Source organism: Salvelinus namaycush, chromosome 20 (assembly GCF_016432855.1).
Source record: "Salvelinus namaycush isolate Seneca chromosome 20, SaNama_1.0, whole genome shotgun sequence".
NCBI lineage: Eukaryota > Metazoa > Chordata > Actinopteri > Salmoniformes > Salmonidae > Salvelinus > Salvelinus namaycush.
The window spans coordinates 26,648,361-26,674,163 of NC_052326.1; the positions used below are offsets into that span (position 1 = coordinate 26,648,361).

Here is a 25,803-nt window from a genome sequence, read left to right on the forward strand (position 1 = left end):
AAATATACAGACCACAAATTCCAATTGGCTATACTTAAACTCCTTAACATCATCCTCAGCGCTGGCATCTTCCCCAATATTTGAAACCAAGGACTGATCACCCCAATCCACAAAAGTGGAGACAAATTTGACCCCAATAACTACCGGGGTATATGTGTCAACAGCAACCTTGGGAAAATCCTCTGCATTATCATTAACAGCAGACTCATCCATTTTCTCAGCAAAAACAATGTACTGAGCAAATGTCAAATTGTCTGTTTTACCAAATTAATGTACGACAGACCACGCATTCATCCTGCACACCCTAATTGACAAACAAACAAACCAACACAAAGGCAGTATTATCATGCTTTGTTGATTTCAAAAAAGCTTTCAACTCAATTTGCCATGAGGGTCTGCTATACAAAGTGATGGAAAGTGGTATTGGGGGAAAAACATACAACATTATAAAATCCATGTACACAAACAAGTGTATGGTAAAATTGACAAAAAACACACATATGTTTTTGCACAGGGCTGGGCGGTGAGACAGGGATGCAGCTTAAGCCCCACCATCTTCAACATATATATCAACGAATTGGCGAGGGCACTAGAACAGTCTGCAGCACCCGGCCTCACCCTACTAGAATCTGAAGTCAAAGTCTACGGTTTGCTGATGATCTGGTGCTTCTGTCCCCAACCAAGGAGGGCCTACAGCAGCACCTAGATATTCTGCACAGATTCTGTCAGACCTGGGCCCGGACAGTAAATCTCAGTCAGACAAAAATAATGGAGTTCCAAAAAAGGTCCAGTTGCACAATAAAAATTCCATCTAGACACCATTGCCCCAGAGCACACAAAAAACGATACATACCTTGGCCTAAACATCAGCACCACAGGTAACTTCCACAAAGCTGTTAACGATCTGAGAGACAAGGCAAGAAGAGCCTTCTAAACTATCAAAAGGAACATCAAATTCGACATACCAATTAGGATCTGGCTAAAAATACTTGAATCAGTTATAGAACCTATTGCCCTTTATGGTTGTGAGGTCTGGGGTTTCTCACCAACCAAGAAGTCACAAAATGGGACAAACACCAAATTGAGACTCTGCATGCAGAATTATGCAAAAATGTCCTCTGTGTACAACGTAAAACACCAAATAATGCATGCAGAGCAGAATTAGGCCGATACCCACTAATTATCAAAATCCTGAAAAAGCTGTTAAATTCGACAACCTAAAAGGAAAAGATTCCCAAACCTTCCATAACAAAGCCATCACCTACAGAGAAATGAACCTGGAGAAGAGCCTCCTAAGCAAGCTGGTCCTGTGGCTCTGTTCACAAACAGACCCTACAGAGCCCCAGGACATCAACACAATTAGACCCAACCAAATCATGAGAAAACAAAAAGAAAATTACTTGACACATTGGAAAGAATTTACAAAAAAACTGCGCAAACTAGAATGCTATTTGGCCCTAAACAGAGAGTACACAGTGACAGAATATTAAGAAACTCCCATATCTAGTGGGTGAAATACCACAGTGTGCAATCACAGCAGCAAGTTTTGTGACCTGTTGCCACAAGAAAAGGGCAACCAGTGAAGAACTAACACCATTGTAAATACAACCTATATTTATATATTTTCCCTTTTGTACTTTAACAATTTGCACATCATTACAACACTGTATATATACATAATATAACATTTGACATGTCTTTATTATTTTGGAACTTTTGTGAGTGTAATGTTTACTGTACATTTTTTATTGCTTATTTCACTTTTGTTTATTATCTATTTCACTTGCTTTGGCAATGTAAACATGTTTCCCATGCCAATAAAGCCACTTAAAATTGGGGGAAAAATGGAGAGAGAGAGAGAGAGAGAGAGAGAGAGAGAGATGAAACAACAAGGTACAGTATATTGTTGTTCCACAGAACACAATAAGGACTCATAAAAGGACCCATTTACCATCACGCCCAGATACATTTAAATATCTTGTGTCCGGTATATTATCATTATTTTCATCACCCCGCCCCATCCCTATCCCCACCCCATCCTGCGCTTAGTGGAATCGATAACAGCGATCTGTCCACCCCCCCTCCCCACCCCTTCACCGACCGGGCTTCTTAGTAGCAGCACCACCACCTGGATAAAAACTGGTTAAATCAATGTTGTTTCCACATCATTTCAACCAAAAAATGTAACGTAATAACGTTCAATCAGTGCGGAAAACGGATTGGATTTGCAACATAAATCATCAACTTTTAACCTAAATCCAATGAATTGTTGGTTGATTTCACGTTTGAATTTACATTTGTTGGCAGCTCAACCAAATGTAAATCAAAACTAGACGTTGAACTGACGTCTGTCCCCAGTGGGACTCACAACTATAAATAACACATTTAAAAGCCAACACTGTCATCATACTTAAGATATAGTATTTCGCAAAATACAACAATCCAAGCAGATTTGTATTCCAAATATATTTGTACATTTACCTCGCTCTGGTGTCTCTGTCACTATGCCTCAGAAGTCTCCTTTGAAATTGTTGACCCCAGAACAAGAGCAGGTGCTTCCAAACTCCAGAGTATGTCAGAATAAGATGATATTTCCTCGTTTGCTGAGAACAGTAAAAACAAACAAAACAGCGCTTCATAGGATGCGCACCTATTGCCTTTTCCAAGACAGTAGCACAGTGATGCTTGCGTGCTGAGTTCGAGTGTGTATAGATCAGAGCGGTGCGCAGAGCGCATGCTGTGAGTATGTGTACTATGTTAGTGTTTGAGTGAGAGAGAGAGAGAGCGAGAGATAAAGAGAGAGAGAGAGAGAGAGAGAGAGAGAGTTTGAGAGAGTCCACCTCAGCACAATTGGACACGGCACACTGTCCTCTTCAACATTAGTGACTTCACACGCAAGTGGTGGAGTTAAACTGAGATAACGGGATGAGCAGACCATACCGTAAACCCTATTAGTATTCGCCTGTTTAAATGATGTCCCACTTATATTGTCCTCTTCTCTTTTAGCTGAATCTGATTTTCCCAACGTTTGACCTTACTTTGGAAGCTCATCTAACGTTTTTTTTTGTACTTTAAAAAAAATAATTTTATCCAAGTTTACTTTGAGCATCATAAACTTACTCTCATGTAATGCATTACTGCATCCCTATGTTAATTATCCTTGTTTACCAAAAGCCTTGGTAAAAGCGGCATCATATAAGCACAAATCCCTCAGTGATGCAGCATCAGAAGACCAAAGCCAGGCAAAGCAGCACTCATCTCTTGGACATAGGCTGCTTGTTGGCAGTGTTACCTGTACAGGCTCTGGTACTGTTAACCTACAGATGGGACATGGAGGGCTTGATTAATAATCCCTGTTGGTTATATCAGCCAGACATGAGGCTGTCCTACGCACCTCTCTGATGAGAGAGGTCTGGATTGGGCTATCCCCATGTGACAGATTACGGATATCATACCCCGCTCACCCCCTCTAATGTCTCACAGTAGCCGATACAGCAGTCCCTCCCAAACAAAAAAACAAACACACACACACACACTGTCACTCTCTCCACATTCTCTCCACTTCCCTTGCTGTCTGTAGGAATGGGCCGGGCCCAGCTGGGGACTAGGTTAAACTGATGGTATGACATGGTTGACAAATGATGAATAGAAAACTCTCCCTGGAGTATTCTCTCTCTCTCTCTCTCTGGAGTAGGACCTTTTACTGGAAAAACCACCCCGTGTAGTCCTCTCCCACTGATACTCAGGACAACTTCTCAATGCAGTCATACTGACATCTGCTGGTCTGTTCGGTTATGGTTTCAAACATGGTTGGTCTTTTTTGTTCGTTACCTAATCATGCTTAGTTGTCAATTGAAAGGTTTGAACAGTTTCAAGTCAAAACACACAGTCACAGCTGTTTAATCATTCATTTTTCTTGTAATGCAAAGCAGCCATAAGTTACTGTAACTTAATATCAGCCAGGAATAGATCTCTCTGGTCAATGTAACCTCTGTCTGTCCCTGACCTCAGACACCCCACTGATCCCCTTCACTATCTGTATATTAAACTGTATTGAGCTCTACCTACAGACAAACCAGAGAGCTGCACTAATGGATGAGCTCAAGCTGTACTCGCTCTCTCTCTCTGAACTCCTTCTTCCTCAGGCTTTTAGTCACTCTGCCCAACTCCATCTATCGACAACACGCCACTCTGGGTTGCCATGACATCTCATTGGGAAGGTTTATATTTTAGTGGCTTTATAGGTCAAAATCACTCAGTGATGAAATTATCAGATGACAGTTAACCTTCATAAAGGTAGAAACAGGAACATTGTCCATATGATCTCAAACTCAGATAATAAAGCACTTAGCTGGTGGAGAAAAAGGAGAGTGGGAATTTACATTACAATACTTTACATTTGAAATTGTGAAAACAGATCATTGATGATGTACATGAATGCATTATTGATGTGTGTGTGGGGGGGGGGTACGTTTTGTAGTTTTAATGCCTGCCGTTTAGTGTTGGTTAAAATGGGGGGAAAGTCCTCTGTGTGTTTGATCTGTATGTTACTTACTAGCCAAGGGTTTCTATTCGAGAACAGCGTGTCCATTGTGACTGCTGTAGGCAGAGTAGTGACGATGCAAACATGGCCAAAACACACACATCTATAGTCCACAGTTAGGATTATAACACGCACAGCCTTAACCTCTGCACTTTGAAAGGTAGCCAATGTAAAGAGATGGAAAATTCTGTAACTTGTTTTCAAATCCGAATACTTCTCAAATCAAATCAAATTTTAATAAAATCTAATTGTATTAGTCACATGCGCCGAATACGACAGGTGTAGACCTTACAGTGAAACAAGCCCCTAACCAACAGAGCAGTTTCCAAAAATACGGATAAGAATAAGAGATAAAAAGTAACAAGTAATTAGAGAGCAGCAGTAAAAAATAACAATATATACAGGGGGATGCCGGTACAGAGTCAATGTGCGGGGGCACCGATTAGTTAAGGTAGTATGTACATGTAGGTAGAGTTGTTAAAGTGACTATGCATAGATGACAACAGAGAGTGGCAGTGGTGTGGAGAATGGAGGGGGCAATGCAAATAGTCTGGGTAGCCATTTGACTAGATGTTCAGGACTCCTATGGCTTGGGGGTAGAAGCTGTTTAGAAGCCTCTTGGACCTAGACTTGGCGCTCCGGTACCGCTTGCCGTGCGGTAGCAGACAGAGAGAACAGTCTATGACTAGGATGGCTGGAGTCTTTGACAATTTTTCGGGCCTTCCTCTGACACTGCCTGGTATAGAGGTCCTGAATGGCAGGAAGCTTGGCCCCAGTGATGTACTGGGCCATTTGCACTACCCTCTGTAGTGCCTTGCGGTCGGAGGTCGAGCAGTTGCCATACCAGGCAGTGACGCAACAAGTCAGGATGCTCTCGATGGTGCAGCTGTAGAACCTTTTGAGGATCTGAGGACCCATGCCAAATCTTTTCAGTCTCCTGAGGGGGAATAGGTTTTGTCGTGCCCGCTTCACGACTGTCTGGTGTGCTTGGCCCATGATAGTTTGTTGGTGATGTGGACACCAAGGAACTTGAAGCTCTCAACCTGCTCCACTGCAACCCCGTCTATGAGAATGGGGGCATGCTCGGTCCTCTTTTTCCTGTAGTACACAATCATCTCCTTTGTCTTGATCACATTGAGGGAGAGGTTGTTGTCCTGCACCACACGGCCAGGTCTCTGACCTCCTCCCTATAGGCTGTCTCATGGTCGGTGATCAGGCCTACCACTGTTGTGTCATCTGCAAATTTAATGATGGTGTTGGAGTCGTGCCTGGCCGTGCAGTCATGAGTGAACAGGGAGTCCAGGAGGGGGCTGAGCACGCACCCCTGAGGGGCCCATGTTGAAGATCAGCGTGGCGGATGTGTTGTTACCTACCCTTACCACCTGGGGGTGGCCCGTCAAGAGGTCCAGGATCCAGTTGCAGAGGGAGGTGTTCAGTCCCAGGGTCCTTAGCTTATTGATGAGCTTTGAGGGCACTATGGTGTTGAACGCTGAGCTGTAGTCAATGAATAGCATTCTCACATAGGTGTTCCTTTTGTCCAGGTGGGAAAGGGCAGTGTGGAGTGCAATAGACACTGCATCATCTGTGGATCTGTTGGGGCGGTATGCAAATTGGAGTGGGTCTAGGGTTTCTGGGATAATGGTGTTCTGTATCCAAATGCTGCATTTTTTTCTTGTGATCATTAGACTTTTTAGTTTGAAATGACATGCACACCAGTACAGCTCCCGATTGGTCTAAGGCACTGTATTTCAGTGCTAGAGGCGTCACTACAGACCCTGGTTCGATTTCCAGGCTGTATCACAACCGGCCGTGATTGAGAGTCCTGTAGGGGCGGCGCAATTGGCCCAGCATTGTTAGGGTTTGGCCGGGGTAGCCCGTCATTGTAAATAAGAATTTGTTCTTAACTGACTTGCCTAGTTAAATAAAAAACAGCGCATGCTGCTGCATCTTTATCAAGTTGCCCTCTGCAGTACCTCTTTAAACCAGCAGAGAGAAGCATAATCAAATCTATTATATATGAACATAGGCAGCTGACTTGTCCAAGATCATGTTCCCACTACATGATGACAATAATAGACAAAAGCCTTAAATAAATCACTACAGATAGAGCTTCATTGATAAGATTGAACAAAAAGAGCTTTATTCTCGTATGAGAAGAACAAATTGGAACATATAGCTTTAGGTCAGATACTAATGCAAATTGGTGAGAGACATTAAGTCAAGAAACTGTACAGTTTATACTGTAGCTCTATGATTAAAAAACAAATTCACGCCAGATGAACAGAAATAAGTCTACAGCTTCAAAGGTCTATAGCTGTGTCAGAGTGCATGCCTGAGTGTGTGTAGGATTGTGATATTCGTTGTCCTACGTGAGAAGTTAGATGACAAACATTGTGTAAACTGGTGAGTTTAAAGCGCTAATATATACTATGGTTGTCTTGTGAAGAGTACAGCATGAATGAGCTTCTGTGTGTGCGCTTTTATAAGCAGTTTTCATTGAAAATAAAACCTCACTTAACATGACAAAGTGCTTTTAAGGTGTTGAATGAAGAAACAGTGGCTGAATCGAAAAGAAGGGAAAATGCATCATACTGTAACTGTGTGTATAAGAAACAACTTGTGGAGTGATTTGGGAGAAGAATCAGGAATGGTGAAAGAGGAGTGTCAGCGGCGATCGAGCGACCTACCCTCCATCAGATGTGTCTGTGTGCGGGTGTGGCTCTGTGTGTTTGTGAGCATGCTGAGAGTGTGTGTCTGTGTGGGAGTGAGGGGGTGAGCCGCCGTGGTGGCTCTCTGGTGAGGAAGGAGGGTCCTGGGCGCTCTCTGATAGGTAGAGCTGCATCACTGCCCCCTCCTGGGCTCCCTCCTTACTGCAGGACTGGCAGCTGCAGTGGAGGATCCTCTCCACCAGTTTATCCACACGAGGAGTGTCCTCAATGCCCGGGCATTCCAGAGTCACCTACAGACACACACAACGTACAATGCATTACACACACACACAACGTACAATGCATAACACACACACACAACGTACAATGCATTACACACACACAACATACAATGCATTACACACACACAACATACAATGCATTACTTACTCACTTACTTACACACACACACACACACACACACACACACACACACACACACACACACACTCAGGAAAAGGCAGGTAGCCTAGTGGTTAGAGCATTGGGCCAGTAACTGAAAGGTTGCAAGATCAAATCCCTGAGCTGGCAAGGTAAAAATCTGTTGTTCTGCCTCTGAACAAGGCTGATAACCCACTGTTCCTAGGCCGTCATTGTAAATAAGAATTTGTTCTTAACTGACTTGCCTGGTTTAAAAAAATGAACAAGCACTGCTGGACACTCCTACAGTCTGACAAAGCCTCAGTATCCATCTTCAAACAATGTATCCCTGAGTCATGTTGTGCTTTTAGGAATTCATGCTTGACACAGCTGCCACACCAACAATAGGCGGGATCTGAAATAATTTGACAATGCACCATTATGGATGGAGACCATGAAAATAAATGGCAGAATTGTAAGTCTTGAGAAGCTTTTATGCTCAGAGGAACACAACTGCTTTTAGCCAAGATATAAAAATCCTGAAAAAGTGCATTCCATTATCAAAGAGAGACACAGAAGGTTTATGTGGATCAAAAGAGTCAGAATCATAGTAATAATTAATATATCAACAACAGGGTTGATAAGGCACATGAGTCTGCTTCCATTTATTTTTCAATATTGTATAGAGTATATAACATGTACATCAAGCTTTTTCTCTTGAGGCATGAAGTCACATCACCTGTGGTCCCAGGCCTACTCTTATCCTACCTGTCTGGCTGCTCTCCAAACTACATACACCTCAACACAGGGAATTTGTTGTTCCAGGGCTCTGGAATCCCTGGCTACTAGACAGACAGGCCCATTAAAGACAGACAACAAGGGAAACCTCGGATGAATTAAATGCAGGATCAATTGTGGTTGTGGTAATGTGTGTTTCTGTAGGCTACTGGGGTTGTGGTTAGGTCTGTTGCGGTGACCGTATTACCACCACACCGGCGGTCATGAGTCATGAAGGCAGTCAAATTCCACGTGACCGTTTAGTCACGGTAATTCTCCAAGCTCTGATGTGGCTGATGGTCATTAGTAGCCTACCAAGCTTGCTAACTGCCTGGTACTCAGCACTCTATTGTCCCTCTAATCACTCTGACATCATTTCAAATATAATCGAAAATCGAATCAAACACTTCATGAGAGCACATGAGCTCATGTTGCGCAACATTTCTATAGGCTATGCAATAGCGCGAGAAAACAGAGTGATGGCCTCCATTAAAAAGAGGAGGGTCCCAACAGCTTTCTATAGGCTAGGCCTACTATATGTATTTCTCAACTTTCCTAATATTAGGCACATTGCTTATCTTTACAACAGGAGTACAGCCTACCTGGCTGGCATGAAAATGGACCGCAGGAAAAGCGTCCTCCATTCATTTAAGTGCAGAGACGACATTTTTTCCCCTGCCCCTGTTTCCATTCTAAATCAAAATGAATTTCACACATATATTATTTAGCATATGTAAAGACAAGATTAAATCAAGAATAGTCTGATGGGTGACAATATTAGCCTATCACTTGTGAATGATGCTCAGCATAAGAAACAATGCCTTTTTTGTGTGACTTTTTTCTAATCATAGTCGCACACCTCATGTAGCCCAGCACATAGGCCTATATGTTTTGATAAGGTTTGTATCACCCCTCATGTAGCCTAGCACATAGGCCTATATGTTTTGATAAGGTTTGTATCACCCCTCATGTAGCCTAGCACATAGGCCTACAGTGGGGCAAAAAAGTATTTAGTCAGCCACCAATTGTGCAAGTTCTCCCACTTAAAAAGATGAGAGAGGCCTGTAATTTTCATCATAGGTACACTTCAACTATGACAGACAAAATCTGAAAAAAAATCCAGAAAATCACATTGTAGGATTTTTAATGAATTTATTTGCAAATTATGGTGGAAAATAAGTATTTGGTCAATAACAAAAGTTTATCTCAATACTTTGTTATATACCCTTTGTTGGCAATGACAGAGGTCAAACGTTTTCTGTAAGTCTTCACAAGGTTTTCACACACTGTTGCTGGTATTTTGGCCAATTCCTCCATGCAGATCTCCTCTAGAGCAGTGATGTTTTGGGGCTGTTTCTGGGCAACACGGACTTTCAACTCCCTCCAAAGATTTTCTATGGGGTTGAGATCTGGAGACTGGCTAGGCCACTCCAGGACCTTGAAATGCTTCTTACGAAGCCACTCCTTTGTTGCCCGGGCGGTGTGTTTGGGATCATTGTCATGCTGAAAGACCCAGCCACGTTTCATCTTCAATGCCCTTGCTGATGGAAGGAGGTTTTCACTCAATATCTCACGATACATGGCCCCATTCATTCTTTCCTTTACACGGATCAGTCGTCCTGGTCCCTTTGCAGAAAAACAGCCCCGAAGCATGATGTTTCCACCCCCATGCTTCACAGTAGGTATGGTGCAACTCAGCATTCTTTGTCCTCCAAACACGACGAGTTGAGTTTTTACCAAAAAGTTATATTTTGGTTTCATCTGACCATATGACATTCTCCCAATCTTCTTCTGGATCATCCAAATGCTCTCTAGCAAACTTCAGACGGGCCTGGACATGTACTGGCTTAAGCAGGGGGACACGTCTGGCACTGCAGGATTTGAGTCCCTGGCGGCGTAGTGTGTTACTAATGGTAGGCTTTGTTACTTTGGTCCCAGCTCTCTGCAGGTCATTCACTAGGTCCCCCCGTGTGGTTCTGGGATTTTTGCTCACCGTTCTTGTGATCATTTTGACCCCACGGGGTGAGATCTTGCGTGGAGCCCCAGATCGAGGGAGATTATCAGTGGTCTTGTATGTCTTCCATTTCCTAATAATTGCTCCCACAGTTGATTTCTTCAAACCAAGCTGCTTACCTATTGCAGATTCAGTCTTCCCAGCCTGGTGCAGGTCTACAATTTTGTTTCTGGTGTCCTTTGACAGCTCTTTGGTCTTGGCCATAGTGGAGTTTGGAGTGTGACTGTTTGAGGTTGTGGACAGGTGTCTTTTATACTGATAACAAGTTCAAACAGGTGCCATTAATACAGGTAACGAGTGGAGGACAGAGGAGCCTCTTAAAGAAGAAGTTACAGGTCTGTGAGAGAGAGAAATCTTGCTTGTTTGTAGGTGACCAAATACTTATTTTCCACAATAATTTGCAAATAAATTCATTAAAAATCCTACAATGTGATTTTCTGGATTTTTTTTTTTTCCTGATTTTGTCTGTCATAGTTGAAGTGTACCTATGATGAAAATTACAGGCCTCTCTCATCTTTTTAAGTGGGAGAACTTGCACAATTGGTGGCTGACTAAATACTTTTTTGCCCCACTGTATATGTTTTGATAAGGTTTGTATCACAACTAAAGTGGCCAAATAACTTCTTAAAATGAAGAACATTAATCCACTTTATGACGGGTGTAGAGCCTAACTGGCATGCAGCGCGTGAGTTTCAAGTTTGGGAAATATAATTTTCACCATAAAATGCACCTTTATGGGGCCTCCCAAGTGGCGCAGCGGTCTAAGGCACCACAGTGCTTGAGGCGTCACTACAGATCCGGGTTCGATCCCGGGCTGTGTCACTGCCGGCCGTGACCGGGAAACCCATGAGCCGACGCACAATAGACCCCTCGTCATTCGGGTTAGGTGAGGGTTTGGCAGGCTGGAATGTCCTTGTCCCATCACACTCTAGCGACTCCTTGTGGCGGCCGGGCGCATGCACGCTAACGCGTCGCCAGTTGTACTGTGTTTCCTCCGACACAATGGTGCGGCTGGCTTCCGGGTTAAGCGGGCAGTGTGTTAAGAAGCAATGCGGCTCGGTAGTGTTTTGGAGGACGCATGGCTCTCAACCTTCGCCTCTCCCGAGTCCGTACGAGAGTTGCAGCGATGGGACAAGACTGTAACTACCAATTGGGGAGAAAAAGGGGTAAAAAATACTTTTTAACAAATTTTAAATAAAATGCACCTTTATAATAAAAGCATTACATGCATAATAGCATTTGCGGTCACTTTTGATAATGGTGTTTTCCCGCTAATGGAACATTCCCGCTTAAAGCCTACTGCTGTGTTCACATTGCTGTGCTTATTATGTGAAGAAATAGCCTAATAGTTTGTCAACATTTGAAACTAAACGTTCTGATCTGTTGCCTGAGCAACATTGCATGAGAACGTTTTTGGGATGCTAGTGGTTGTACTAATTTGGGATCTATTGCATCGCACAACTGTCCCAGACTATGTTTGGAATATTTATTTATTGCACAGAATAGAATAGGTCAACTTTTGTACAATGGGGGATAGTAGATTGACATAGGCTAGTGCTTTTGCTGTTAGTTAGGCCTACTCATCTTGTTGGCTGTCGAAAAGTAAATGTGGACAGTTGTTCCAATATCTTCAACATGCAAATAATAAAGACGTGTGCAGTTGTGTCCCCAATTTGTCTGTCTTCACTTGTAGCCTGTGAGAAAGACCTGATCATGTGATGGAGAGTGGTGCGAGTGAGATGAGAGGTGCTTCGGAGTGGTCAGCATTTAGGGAGATGGGCTGCTTGGATTTTTTTAGGGTGCATTATGGCCATACTAAGGGGATTCTGCCGGGAAATTCGAGGCATTATCAAGTGCTTCTCAAATTGTGAATGAGAGACTGACAAAGTGTGTACAGCCTGCGCAAAAACAAAGCAGAGCTCATGCCGTTCAAACGAATCTTTTCAAATCATCACTAGAGTTGCATTATGCAACCTTACAATGTATTAAAAATAAAAACACATAGCCCAAAGTTTGTAGAACAACTCAAGTTACATTAATAACTCTAAATTAAGCATATAGGAGTACCTATTTCTTTGTTAACGCTTAACACAGAATAGCTGCATGTGCCACTCCCTCAAATCGTTTGGAGAAAATATCCTTTCTATTTTATTCAGCTATGTTCAATTGTATTCTTCATACTATAAAATAATGCCACGGAATTCTAAGTAAATCTTGTCTGCTAAATGAACTAGTGTAGCCCACATCCATATAGCATAGCCATGTCAGGACCTAACATAAGGACAACTCAGAGTATGCTATTCTGTTCTTCTGAAATAGACTACATTTTTCTTTAGACCTGTCTAAAATAAATAACTGATTTATTGTGATGGTGTAGGCTATATAACATGGATTTATTAGACTTTTTAAAATGCAGATGTTCCAAAGGTCTGCATCAGTGGCTTGTAGGTGTGTGGAAGCCAAGAGACGCTAAATGTGTTTTTGTTAACGGTCAATCACGAGTTATTTGTTTGACAATCACCGTCTGACGAAATTACGTGACCACCACAGCCCTAGTTGTGGTCATGTGTTTATATTGAAAGAGTAGTGTTACATTATCTGGGGTTTGTGTGTGTGTGTGTGTGTGTGTGTGTGCGCGAACTTACCACTTCCCACTGTGTCTGTGCAGGCATGCAGGAGTCACAGTGCACCAGGGACTCGGTGGACTGGGGGAAGGTGTTTGGGACGCTGTAGCTGAAGCACTGCCCCAGACACGCCCTGGGATGATAGGAGAGAGAGGGAGGAAAGAGAGGGGGGAAGTGAGGGAGGGAAGATGTCACCATTCAGCTTATATACAGTATGTGTATATTTTATGGCTGCTTTGATTCTGTTTGGAGGTGACCCATGTACATTCAAATTATAGTGCTATTTGGGTAATTTGGCCATTCAAAGTCAAAGTCAAACTTCATTCCTGCTTTTCATTATTAAAGTGAGTCAGTCACCCTCTTGAAAATAGTATGAAATGCCTTTGCATGTGTGGTATGGAGGGAGAGGTGCGTGCGTGCGTGTTCCATACTGACCTGTTTTGGATAGAGCGAGGCTGGCAGCCAGTGTGCCCGACTATCTGTGTGATGTTCTTGGCCTCGCACCAAGCACTCTTGTCAGGGAACAGCGCCAGACGGTTGATGTGAGCGGGCGGTGCCGCCGAACAGAGCTCAAGCAGCGCACAGCAAATCACAATTCTTTGCCACATGACTGCACCTTAAGGAGCATAAAACATTGATTGTTATAACCACCTGAAATGATTTATGTTAGTTCAGTTACATATGCCTAGCCTTCTTCATCTGTTGTTATGTCTTAAAAAATAATTGAAATAGCAGACTGTTTTTGCACAAGAAACCAAATTATAAAATATGTGCCATGATTTGGGGGGGAAACTTCTAGGTATATGCATAGCTTTAATTAATAAAGCCTGTTGCAGTTTTGCAGCATTCTGTATCCTCTTCTTCACTCATCCATTTAAACACGGTAATCATCTGCACTGAGCTATGCTCACATGGCCGAATTGGCTCTGGCTTTGCCTGTGAAGAAGAACAATAGTGAAGGATTGCCTAGTGAAAGTCTACACACCCCTTGCACAGTTGTCACATTTGGCTGCCTTAAAATTAAATCTAAAAAGGGATTACATTAGATTTTCCTCCTACTGATCTACACAACCTGCTCCACATTTTCAAAGTCAAAGAAAAGGTGTAGAACAATGGCTTTCCAAGAGGTGTTGAGTGTTCATGAGGGGTCCAGTCTCAGTCCTGACGTAAATCTGCTTGAAATTCAATATTGCTGTCCCTGATTCCCAACCAAATTTACTGATATTGAACAAATTTGACAAAAACAATGGATATATGTACTGGTGTAAAGTAACTAAGTAAAAATACTTTGAAGTACTACATACGTCGTTTTTTGGGGTATTGGTAGTTTACTATTTATATTTTTGACAACTTTTACTCTACTACATTCCTAAAGAAAATATGTACGTTTTACACCCATAGATTTTGCCTGCCACTCAAAAGTACTTGTTACATTTCGAATGCTCAGGCAGGACAGCAACATGTTACTGGGTAACTTTCACATTTACTGAAGTAATGTTCTTTTAAGGTATCTTTACTTATACTCCAGTATGACAATTGAGTACTTTTTCCACCACTGGATTTGTACTGTGTACAAAACATACTGAGTGTACAAAACACCTGCTCTTTCCATGACATAGACTAACCAGGTGAATCCAGGTGAAAGCTATGATCCCTTATTGATGTTGCTTGTTAAATCCTCTTCAAATCAGCGTAGATGAAGGGGAGAAGACAGGTTAATGAAATATTTTTAAGCCTCAAGAACTATAATGCTGCTGGGTTTTTCACACTCAATAGTTTCCCATGTGTATCAAGAATGGTCCACCACCCAAAGGACATCCAGCCAACTTGACACAACTGTGGGAAGCATTGGAGTCAACAGGGGCCAGCATCCCTGTGGAATGCCTCTACCTTGTAGAGTTCATTCCCCAATGAAATTAGGCTGTTCTGAGGGGGAAAGGGGGTGCAAATCAATATTAAGAAGGTGTTCCTAATGTTTTGCACACTCAGTGTATATTGCTTTAAGAGTTGTAAAGAACTGGTACAATCTTATTAAAAATGATGTACAGCTGTAATTGCAGCCAAAGGTGCTTCCACCTAGTATTAACTCTGGGGTGTGAAGACATACACAATCAAGACATTTTCGTTGTTTTATATATTATTAATTTAGAAAGTGTTCTATAATTTTCTTTGACAATTTAAAATGTGTAGCAGATTGTGTAGATCAGTAGGAAAAAATGTATTGTAATCCTTTTTTAGATTTATTATGGCAGCAAAATGTGACAACTGTGCAAGGAGTGTGTAGACTTTCACTAACAACTTTAGCCCAATTGGTTCAAAGTGGCCCAGCAGAGAGTAGAAGACAGAGAGACCAAGGGGTAGAGGTGGGAGAGAGGGAGATGTCTGCTTAATACCTCCTTACTCGAATAAACTACATCCACAAAAACTTATCTCTAGTTCATTTTAAAGCTGCGTAGGTCGGTTTCGTCATCTACCAACTCCTACAAAAAATAATATTTTGTTTCTTAAAAAGTTGTTTGGTCACAACATTTTGGCTGCAAACCTTTTCATGTCGTTTTATGTGTCACCTTTGAGGACAAAATGTCTCTTCAGGCAAATAACATTCCTGAAGGATTCGATATCGCTGTCCAATGACCAAATGCCCTGTGGCTGTAAAACAGAGAGCGTGAGAGGCGATTGGAGAGAGAGGGCATGACAAGAAGAAACGCGCACAAGAAGCTGTGGAAAATTTTAATAAGTGCTAATTCTACAGATGGGCTATTTCATGCATTCCAGCTCTTTTTTGGCACTAATGTAATTATAGAAATATTTGCCTTTATAGGTCTAATCACTTAAAGGAATAAACTTTTTTACGCTAAGGGCCTAGTTTATAATCAGGTCATAAAATATGTATTATGCTTAACCACACTTCTAAGAACTTGGCTACAGTGTATAGCAAAATAACTGACAAATAGGCTAATTAAATCCAGCAAATGATAATCATCAGACAGCTCCACAGAACAGAACCACAGGAAACAATTACAATGAGCTTATCAAAAGGAAGGACAAATTACAACTCTCAATGAAGGCAGTTTGCAACCAGGGTTCTAGCCAGGGTCGGAGTTTTAGTGAGGCCCGGAGTGAAGGGTTCCCCCTTACCTCATCCAATACATTTTATGAAAGTTGAAGCTCATTTATTGCATTTCTATACCATTTAAAAACTCTAAAATTATATTTGGAGAACAGCAAAAAACAAGCAAAAATGAACCCAGAAATTAGCATATTGATCACTGTAGCTTCATTCACCTCCGTCGATATACAAACACGTAGTCTATTAGCTATACAATTAGCCACTACCCATTAACCTATTAACTCAGCAAGGGATTAAACACTATAATTTCATACCTAAAGAGGGATCTGTTATCAGAAAATATATTTTATTAACAAAAGGTAAACAAGTACATTTGCTTTACCAATTTTTGTTGTTTTTGCAGTTTTACAGCTAATTTCCTGCAATTGTACACAATTTACTAGAAGCACAAGCATTTCGCTACACTCGCATTAACATCTGCTAACCATGTGTATGTGACAAATAAAATTTGATTTGATTTGAATTTAATTTGCAAAGGGGTGGCGAGAACGTTTTGCCGTTTTAAAGCCAATTTCCTGCAATTCTACACATTTTGCCATGACTTATGCCATGTTAATATGATATGAGTGAGAGTGACTAACAAAATCAATGGGGCCCCCCTGGAGGTCAGGGCCTCTGGGCACGTGATTAGGCCTACAACAAGTTTAGATAGCTGGCTAGACTAACTAGACTAATTTACCGATCTAAAAATGTTTAACTGACATGGGCTAATTGAATGACTGACAGTGACATATAACAAGAGGAAAACTGCTGATGCACAACCAAGCTTCGAAATTGCACCTTGTGTATTTTTCTATTTTATTTTTACTCGAAAAAATGTCCGAGGTTCAGACCTCGGTGTCCTCATATGTAGCTACGGCCCTGTTTGCAACGTGACATTTTGTGTTGTAAAACTTTGGCAACTCTCCGAGACTGAGAAAAGCATAAAAAAATGTGAACTTTGCGTCTGGATAGACTGTTAGTTTAAAAAAAAACGTTTACTTACCGTTGGGAACCACCAAAATGCAGCAATATTCTGCTGAGACCCTTCACTAGAGCTTCAACACCCGTCTCTCCCAACCCTCTCTTGCCACCCGTCCCGCAGGAGACCGGAGAGACGATGGAGGATAAGCTCTAGTTGATCATTGGAAATGGAAAATATAACTGCTTTCAGCTGAGGCAAGGATTCACCCTTGATATAATTCCTAGTCCTAGAAAACAATTACATCTTCCGCCAGTGAGAGACGGATAGATATGGAGAGGGGTGAGAAGACAGTGCGCATTAGAAACCCTATCGGTCTCTAAGTCCATCGGCGTACAGGGTCCCTCCCCTCCGTGCTCTATCCCTTCCCTTATGAGTCTGTTTACACCTCTTCTCTCCAAAAACGGGAGGCTATGTCTTTTCCGTGAAGCTGTACGTTCCAAGTTCTCGCCTTTGCTTTAGTTGATGGATTTGGGTATAGGCGCGGCTGTGCCTCCGGACAGGAGTCCCGCTGTGTTTTTGGACGACCGGGAACGGGAGTTGGGTGAATGAGTTTGGCAGGTCTGAATTTATCAGTGTTTCAGCAAATTGAGCCCCTCTCCCTTTCAGGTCATACAACACTGCATAGGCATGACATAGGCATAGGCATATCATGACCATATGTTCTGTGATACATTTTTTTTACTCATATGCACCTTCTATCAGATCTCATTGTTTTCACTCAGAAAAAGTGTTTTTGTTATTTGACTTCTAAACTTCATGAAAGAAACATTTTCATAAGCTTATAGTAAAATGTTGCAAATAGTGACACATGCATCACTGGTGTCAGTTCACAGTGGCTGTTCTCAAGTGAGTGGAGTACCTATAAGAAACACATGAAGGAATATGGCTCAGTGGAAATAGATATATACAGTAGGCAGGGCCAGTGTTCAGGTTTTGTCCCAATCTTTGAATAAGCCACTGATGAACACCTTGGAAACCATGAATGGACCCTCCAATAAACCTATTGAGCAAGTAAGTGCCAGAAAGTAATGAAAACCAGCAGACGCTGTAGCTCTTTAGTGCCTCATGAGCTGTGCACCACTTCAGCAGTCAGTCAGTGTCCCAGACTTCCAGGGGTTATTTTTGCATAATGGAGGAATGTTGCTTCTCCATGATAATTTCTAACAGAAATTTGCTCAATGGCCACTGCAGTCCCTCATCCTACCATGACGGTACTCTGTTATCCTCAAATAAACTCTGCATGCTGGACTGGCACCTCTCTGACCTCCCTCTTCTGGCAGCAGAACAGACCACATCTGATGGAAAATGGTTGTAATTATGATGCTGACATGTGTATGATATCTGAACCAGCTGTGTTTTCTGATTAGTGGCAAGGTTATTAGTGATTATGACTGTCTTCTGGAGAATCTGGCAGACAGGCACAGACAGGTACACTATTATGTCCCTAGAAATCTACCCCCCTCTTCCCTCCACAGGTGTGCAGGTTGGATTGTATCCACAAGCACCCGTACCAGTGTTTTGCGCTTCACTTGAAGACAATAAGTGAAATAGAGGAACCTTTTTTTGAGATAATGTTTGTACCATGTTGTGTTGCTACCATGTTGTCATGTGGTGTTGCTACCATGGTGTGTTGGCATCTTAGGTCTCTCTTTATGTAGTGTTGTCTCTCGTCGTGATGTGTGTTTTGTTCTATTTTCTTTAATCCCCCGTCCCCGCAGGAGGCCGTCATTGTAAATAAGACTTTATTCTTAACTGACTTGCCAAGTTAAATAAAAAATGTCAACATATACTCCTTACTTTTTGCCGAATGCTTTGCAGAATGCATGCGTGAGTGTTTACATGCATGTGTGTGTAAGAGTGTCTGTGTGAAATAATGTTTATATACACACACACACGACTGTTGAAGAACGTATTGTATCTATTATGGAGAGAGATACACGTGAATGTGATTTTTAAATTGATTATGTGGTATAAATAGTGTGTTTGAGATTGTATATGTATGCCTGGGCATATCTGTATGTGTGCTGTATGTAATGGGTATAGTTTAAGCTCATGAGGGAGCATGTGAGTTTGTACACGTGTATGAATGTGTGTTTGAATAAGTGCCTTGAAGTGAACGTGTGAACGTGTTTCTCGCTCTGTGTGTGTGTGTGGAACAATGTGTGTGTGTGTGCGTGTGTTTTCAGACGTGCACGGTGCAGTACTCACCTGTTAGTAATAAGAGCTGAGCTTCAGTCCAGCACTGACATTCTAGAACATTCCACAAATTCTGCTGCTCCAGGGGGCTGGACAAACACACACTCACAAAACACACTTACAGACACAGTGCTGCCAATGAACACACAGGTATAGAAGATTGCTCACAAAAGACACACAAGCTAGCATGATCCTTCTCCATGCAGCACCACCTACACAATCACTGCCAACACACACATGCACGTACACACACACACACACACACACACACACACACACACACACACACACACACACACACACAGGTTCTCTGCCATTGCCAGCGTCCCAAACACTCCCATATGAGGTCAGACTGCATGGCGTTGCAGATAAGACTTTCACCTGGAACAATGTATTTCGCCCTTCTTGCCAGCGCAACATTGGTAACATGTCCTACAGTTTCTCCACTGAAACTATTCGTGGTAGTGCTAGATGGTAGCAATGCACAATAGATACTATTCAGGGGCGCAACTTTGGTTTTAGAAGTGTGGGGGGGACATAATTATTATTTTTTCAGCCAGATCCACTCAAAAAAGCCTACCCGACCGCTCAGAGGCATCCGTATGGTCCTAAAGCACATCGTTGCCTCGTTTTGTATCACATTCCAATGGTAAAACAGGGGGGGACATGTTCCCCCATCCCCAATGAAAGTTGCACCCCGATATTAATGATAGTGCTAATTAGTTGTAATGCTGCACATCATAGATCCAAAATCCATGACCACCCCCCCTCCATCATCCATGGCTTAATTTTCTTTAGATATATTTTTTCCCCTGCTTCCCCTCTTTCCTTGAGGGCTGCAGGTGCTGAAGCTGGCTCCCATTCCAAAACAGCAGGAGTTTAACTCTCCTACTCATTAACACACAAAATACTTAAATTCCCCCCCACTCTCTCCCTCCCACACCAAGCTTGCCAAAGTCATTTCAAAATACAGATGTTATTTGTGAGCACTCAAATACTTTATTGACACAGATGACAAAAGTAACTTAGGATATTTCTGTCAAATTCTTCATTACTGTTTTATTAAATATATACATATCGACTGCCCTGAGACTCACACAGTAATTACATTGGGTGGCAGGGAGACAGAGTTCCGTCCAAAATAATAAGGACGAGACAGCAACTTCTACATCAGCCAACTCTCATCAGTCTTCTACTGTTCCTGAAAGACAAAAAGAACAGTAATTGTATTATGTGCAATTATTGTTGAGGACAAAAGATGGGACACTGTTTCAAACTTAATGGCATCGACCTTGGTCATGGCGTGTGTGATTTGCTCACCTTCACCATGTGGCCATGGAGCAGGTAAGGTGACCTGAAGTCCTGCTGGCAGTTGGAGTAGCCCATGCCTAGCCCCACACCCGAGCCAAACACCACTGGCCATGTGCGCCCTGAAGATGGGACGGACAATTCACTTTAATAAACAAACCATAACTCCCACAAAGATCAACACATGGTCAGTTTATTAAAAAGCACAAATTACTATGACTGTTCTCTGCTGTCTGAGGCAATACTCACGTTTGAAGAAGAGAACTGAAAACACAATCCCCACACCAAGGCCGGTGGCTACAGCGAGGGAGAGAGAAAGAGAGCGAGAGAGAGATGTATAAACTTCAACAGAGGAACAGACAAAAACCAACTCAGCAGCACACCCTATGATTACGTATTGGGGTGATGCACACACACACACACACACACACAGGTACGGAATTCCCTGGTGTGCTCCGAATTAAAACTTCTCTAACGAGTTGAGGGGGGGGGGGCAACATGGCCCCTAACCCCAGAGTTGGTTAACTTCTTATGGCTGGGGGCAGTATTGAGTAGCTTGGATGAATAAGGTGCCCAGAGTAAACTGCCTGCTACTCAGGCCCAGAAGCTAAGATATGCATATTATTAGTATATTTGGATAGAAAACACTCTGAAGTTTCTAGAACTGTTTGAATGATGTCTGTGAGTATAACAGAACTCATATGGCAGGCAAAAACCTGAGAAAGAATCCAACCAGGAAGTGGGAAATCTGAGGTTTGTCGGTTTTCCTATCCAATATACAGTGTCTATGGGGTCATATTGCACTTCCTAAGGCTTCCACTAGATGTCAACAGTCTTTAGAACCTTGTTTCAGGTTTCTACTGTGAAGGATAAGGGAATGAGAGCTGTTTCAACCAGGTGTCTGGCAGAGTGCCATGAGCTCACTCAGGCGCACGCCCGTGAGAGGTAGCTGTGTTCCTTTTCGTTTCTAAAGACAATGGAATTCTCTGGTTGAAATATTATTCAAGATCTATGTTAAAAACATACTAAAGATTGATTCTATACATCGTTTGACATGTTTCTACGAACTGTAATGGAATTTTTTGACTTTGTCTGGCCTGCACGTCATGAAATTAGATTTTTTAACTAAAGGCGCGAACAAAAAGGTATTTGGACATAAATTATGGACTTTATCGAACAAAACAAACATTTATTGTGGAACTGGGATTTCTGGGAGTGCATTCTGATGAAGATCATCAAAGGTAAGTGAATATTTATAATGCTATTTCTGACTTCTGTTGACTCCACAACATGGCGGGTACCTGTATGGCTTGTTTTTGTGTCTGAGTGCCGTACTCAGATTATTGCATGGTGTGCTTTTTCCGTAAAGTTTGTCTGAAATCTGACACAGCGGTTGCATTAAGGAGAAGTTTATCTAAAGTTCCATGTATAACACTTGTATCTTTTTTGTATGTTTATTAAGAGTATTTCTGTGAATTGATGTGGCTCTCTGCAAAATCACCGGATGTTTTGGAGGCAAAACATTACTGAACATAACGTGCCAATGTAAACTAAGATTTTTGGATATAAATATGAACTTTATCGAACAAAACATACATGTATTGTGTAACATGAAGTCCTATGAGTGTCATCTGATGAAGATCATCAAAGGTTAGTGATTCATTTTATCTCTATTTCTGCTTTTTGTGACTCTTTGGCTGGAAAAAAAATTCTGTGACTAGGTACTGACCTAACATAATCAGATGGTGTGCTTTTGTCGTAAAGCCTTTTTGAAATCGGACACTGTGGTGGGATTAACAAGTTTATCTTTAAAATGGTGTAAAATACATATGTTTGAGGAATCTTTATTATGAGATTTCTGTTGTTTGAATTTGGCGCCCTGCACTTTCACTGGCTGTTGTCAAGTCAATCCCTTTAACGAGATCTCAGCCGATCTCAGTCGTAAGAAGTTAACAGCACCTGTCAGCCAGACATGGATCATTAGAGAGAGAAAGCAGGAGAAGACGAGGTAACGCATGTGAAAATGAACTTAATTGGAAAGAAAAAAATGGAAATGGAGTGGAAAGGGGGAGGAGATGCCTGGGGGTAGGAGTAGCTAGTGCTGTGAAGGACAGACACAAAGAGGGAGGAGAGATAGGGGGGATAGAGGACTGGCAGTGTGATCTAAAGATCTGGGATGTGTAAGTAAGGGTCCAGTCTGGTCAAGCTGAGGGTCCAGGTGGGTTGATGTGATCTCCATGACTAGGAGGTGGACAGACAAACTGATCAGACACCACACAGACAGACCAAGTAAGTGTGGACCAGAGGGGGAGCTTGAGGAGGAGGAATGCGTTTGTGTTCTTAGCTTCACCTCGCTGTGGGCCGCGCCCCGCCCAGCTCTGGGCCAGCCATCACAGAAACACATAAAAACAACAGTTTGGGCCCCTCCACTTCTTAATTGGATTCAGAGAGCTATGCAGCATGACGATGCGCCGTTGCCAGAGCACTCAGACGCTGCTCCCTCCGTTAGGATTACACAATTTACACATGTCAAACAAGACCACAAAAACAACATCCCACATCTTTATTGCTGCTGACAAACATAAAATCATGCTCCTCTTCACCCCCCCCCTTTCCAGTCCAAGCTTTAAGATTTACAGATTCAGCTTTTGTCTCTTTAACCCCACTCCCTCTCTTAAACTCTCCATTTCTCCTCCTCCCGCTCCTCCCCCTTCCTGTGATAGTTGCCGAAATGCAGTGGAGTTGGCCAAATATGAAGCCAGATCTGCAACAGATTTACAGTTATGAATCTCTAGCCACACAGTGTGATCAAAATCTAAAACCTGGAAATTAGGAAGTTCTCATGGCTAGTTGCTCCAAAGCTAGCTGACATTCCAAGACCATGGCTAAATACCTTGGTTACAAAGGATGAGAATTAAAACCCCTCTGAGGAAAAACACTACTTAAATGGCCTCTAATTTCCCCAGATATTGTGTTTGGAAAGGGTGCCTTAATATCATCAGTTCAACATCAGAATGTGTGACATGTTCTTGGACATTATTATTTTATGGATATTGGACTCTACCTTCACACTCCACATGCATGATTAAAATGTTTTATTCCCACAGGTTAAAAATGTTTTATCCCCAACACGATCCAGCAACTGTAATAGTAAAGTAACGTTTAGACAATAGGCCAGGGATAAGGCTAGTGCAACTATACTGTCTGCACTGACCTTTCTGTAAAGTATAGTAACAATTTACATTAACTGTAAGTTTATTAATCCTCATTAGACATCATATATCAGCACATGATAGACATGACAGGGGTCCATGTGGCTCAGTTGTTAGAGCGTGGCGCTTGCATTGTCAGGGTTGGGGGTTGGATTCCCACGGGGGGCCAGAATGAAAAAGTATAAAATGTACCGAGCACTACTGTAAGTCGCTCTGGATAAGAGTGTCTGCTAAATGATCAAAATGTCAATGTAAATGACATAACTACATAGAACATAATTAAAGCTTGATTTATGTACTCATAGTAATGTGGGTATTCCAATAACACTGGTTATGTTCTGATTGAAGAAGCTCTAGATGGGCTTGATAAGGAGCATACAGTTCAGGTGCATCATTACTGTATAGTTTGTTTAATCATATTAACCTTTGACTCAATGTCATATGCAAGTCTCAGTATTTCATATTTTTTTAATCAAGGCAATACGCAACAACGCTGTCTGTCCATAGCCAATACTGTGCCTAATAGAGAAGGTCTCTCTCTGACATGAGAGGATGAGACAAGACTAGGCCAGGGTGAATGATGGGATGAAATTTTTAACAGATGCATTGATGAGCTATAGGTATCCTGTCAGCAGCACAACATAAGCCATGTGGAATGTTGCCAAGAGGTCTATGGATGTTGCTTGGTACGTGCATCAGTGGCACAGTAGAGTGAAGTTCGTGATGAGAATGGACGGTGGCTAGGGGCAATAACAGACACACATCCAAGACCCTCTATCAGGGGTGTATTTATTACGTCTTGCAAGAGACACCATTTAAAAACGAAACGGAAGCAAACAGAGCAAACGGAACGAAATGGGGAGAGATCTACCTGAATTTGTCAAATAGAAGTTCTCGTTTTTGCAGCAAACATTTTACTCAAAATGGGAAAAGTTATCTGTTCCTAATCGTTTTGCAACAGACAAAACGATTTAACAGAATCTGTGTAATGAATACACACCAGTTAGTTCCCTGTGACCTGCATTGCAACAGTTAGGGATTCTGGTAACATTTTACTGCATGACATTGTATCAGTTATAGCATTAACAGTTACTGTCATTGAAACATTGTATCAAAGGCTTAAATTAGGGCGTGAAGGGCACGAGATCTGAGTGTTTCAAGGACTTGCCACAGAATAATAAAAAACAGAGGACCTGCGAACGCAAATGTTTGTGTCCGCTTCTGCAACACAATAGCCTATAATATAATTTCTACAACAAATCAATCAGCCAAAAAAATATAACTATGTTAATGAGCTTTTGGTTTGAAATGGCAATTGACCTCACCGGGTAACGTTATACGGCCCACACCATGCGATGACAGGTGGCATTGCTAAGATCATGCGCCTAGTCCCCGGTTTACACTGCCCTGTTTTAGGTTGTACGCTGTTCGGAATACATTTCTCAATAGATGCATTTTTCAAAATATAGATATTTACCTAACTTTACAGCGCTATCAGCTAGGCATCGGTCCCACTTCCGTCCCTGTTCCTCCGCCATGTCTTAAGCTGCTACCCGTCCAATGAAAAATCTTCAAAAACCGCGAGATTGGGGTCATGTGATCTCTACGTCACGCTTCTTCTTCTTCTCCTTCTTTAAAGTTTATGGCAGATTACAACTATTGGTGTATTGCCGCCACCTACTGTAGAGGGTATATAACAACCATCCCACTCCTTCAGTCACATCCCTTTATTTAAGTGGGCAAGTCAGTTAATAAAGAACAAATTCTTATTTACAATGGCGGCCTATAAAAAGGCAAAAGGCCTCCTGCGGGGACGGAGGCTTGGATTAAAAATTAGGAAAAAACACACATCATGACGAGAGAGACAACAGAACACTACATAAAGAGAGACAACACAACATAAAGAGAGACAACACAACACTACATAAAGAGAGACCTAAGACAACAACATAGCATGGCAGCAACAC

At 42.1% G+C, this 25,803-nt stretch overlaps 2 protein-coding genes across 2 annotated transcripts; both read right to left on the reverse strand.

Moving 5' to 3' along the window:
* Window positions 1-6,661: 6,661 nt before the first annotated feature.
* On the reverse strand, window positions 6,662-17,441 carry LOC120065731 (neuroblastoma suppressor of tumorigenicity 1-like). Its single transcript, XM_039016820.1, has 4 exons — window positions 17,142-17,441; window positions 13,462-13,642; window positions 13,048-13,159; window positions 6,662-7,502 (listed from the first exon to the last, which is right to left on the reverse strand). The coding sequence occupies exons 2-4, from the start codon at window positions 13,632-13,634 to the stop codon at window positions 7,227-7,229; spliced, it is 561 nt and encodes a 186-aa protein (XP_038872748.1). The 5' UTR covers window positions 13,635-13,642; window positions 17,142-17,441; the 3' UTR covers window positions 6,662-7,226.
* A 2,851-nt stretch (window positions 17,442-20,292) lies between these two features.
* LOC120065732 (MICOS complex subunit Mic10-like) lies at window positions 20,293-25,445 on the reverse strand. Its single transcript, XM_039016821.1, has 4 exons — window positions 25,314-25,445; window positions 20,874-20,921; window positions 20,637-20,746; window positions 20,293-20,517 (listed from the first exon to the last, which is right to left on the reverse strand). Exons 1-4 carry the CDS (start codon window positions 25,372-25,374, stop codon window positions 20,509-20,511), a joined length of 228 nt encoding a protein of 75 aa, XP_038872749.1. The 5' UTR covers window positions 25,375-25,445; the 3' UTR covers window positions 20,293-20,508.
* Window positions 25,446-25,803: the final 358 nt, after the last annotated feature.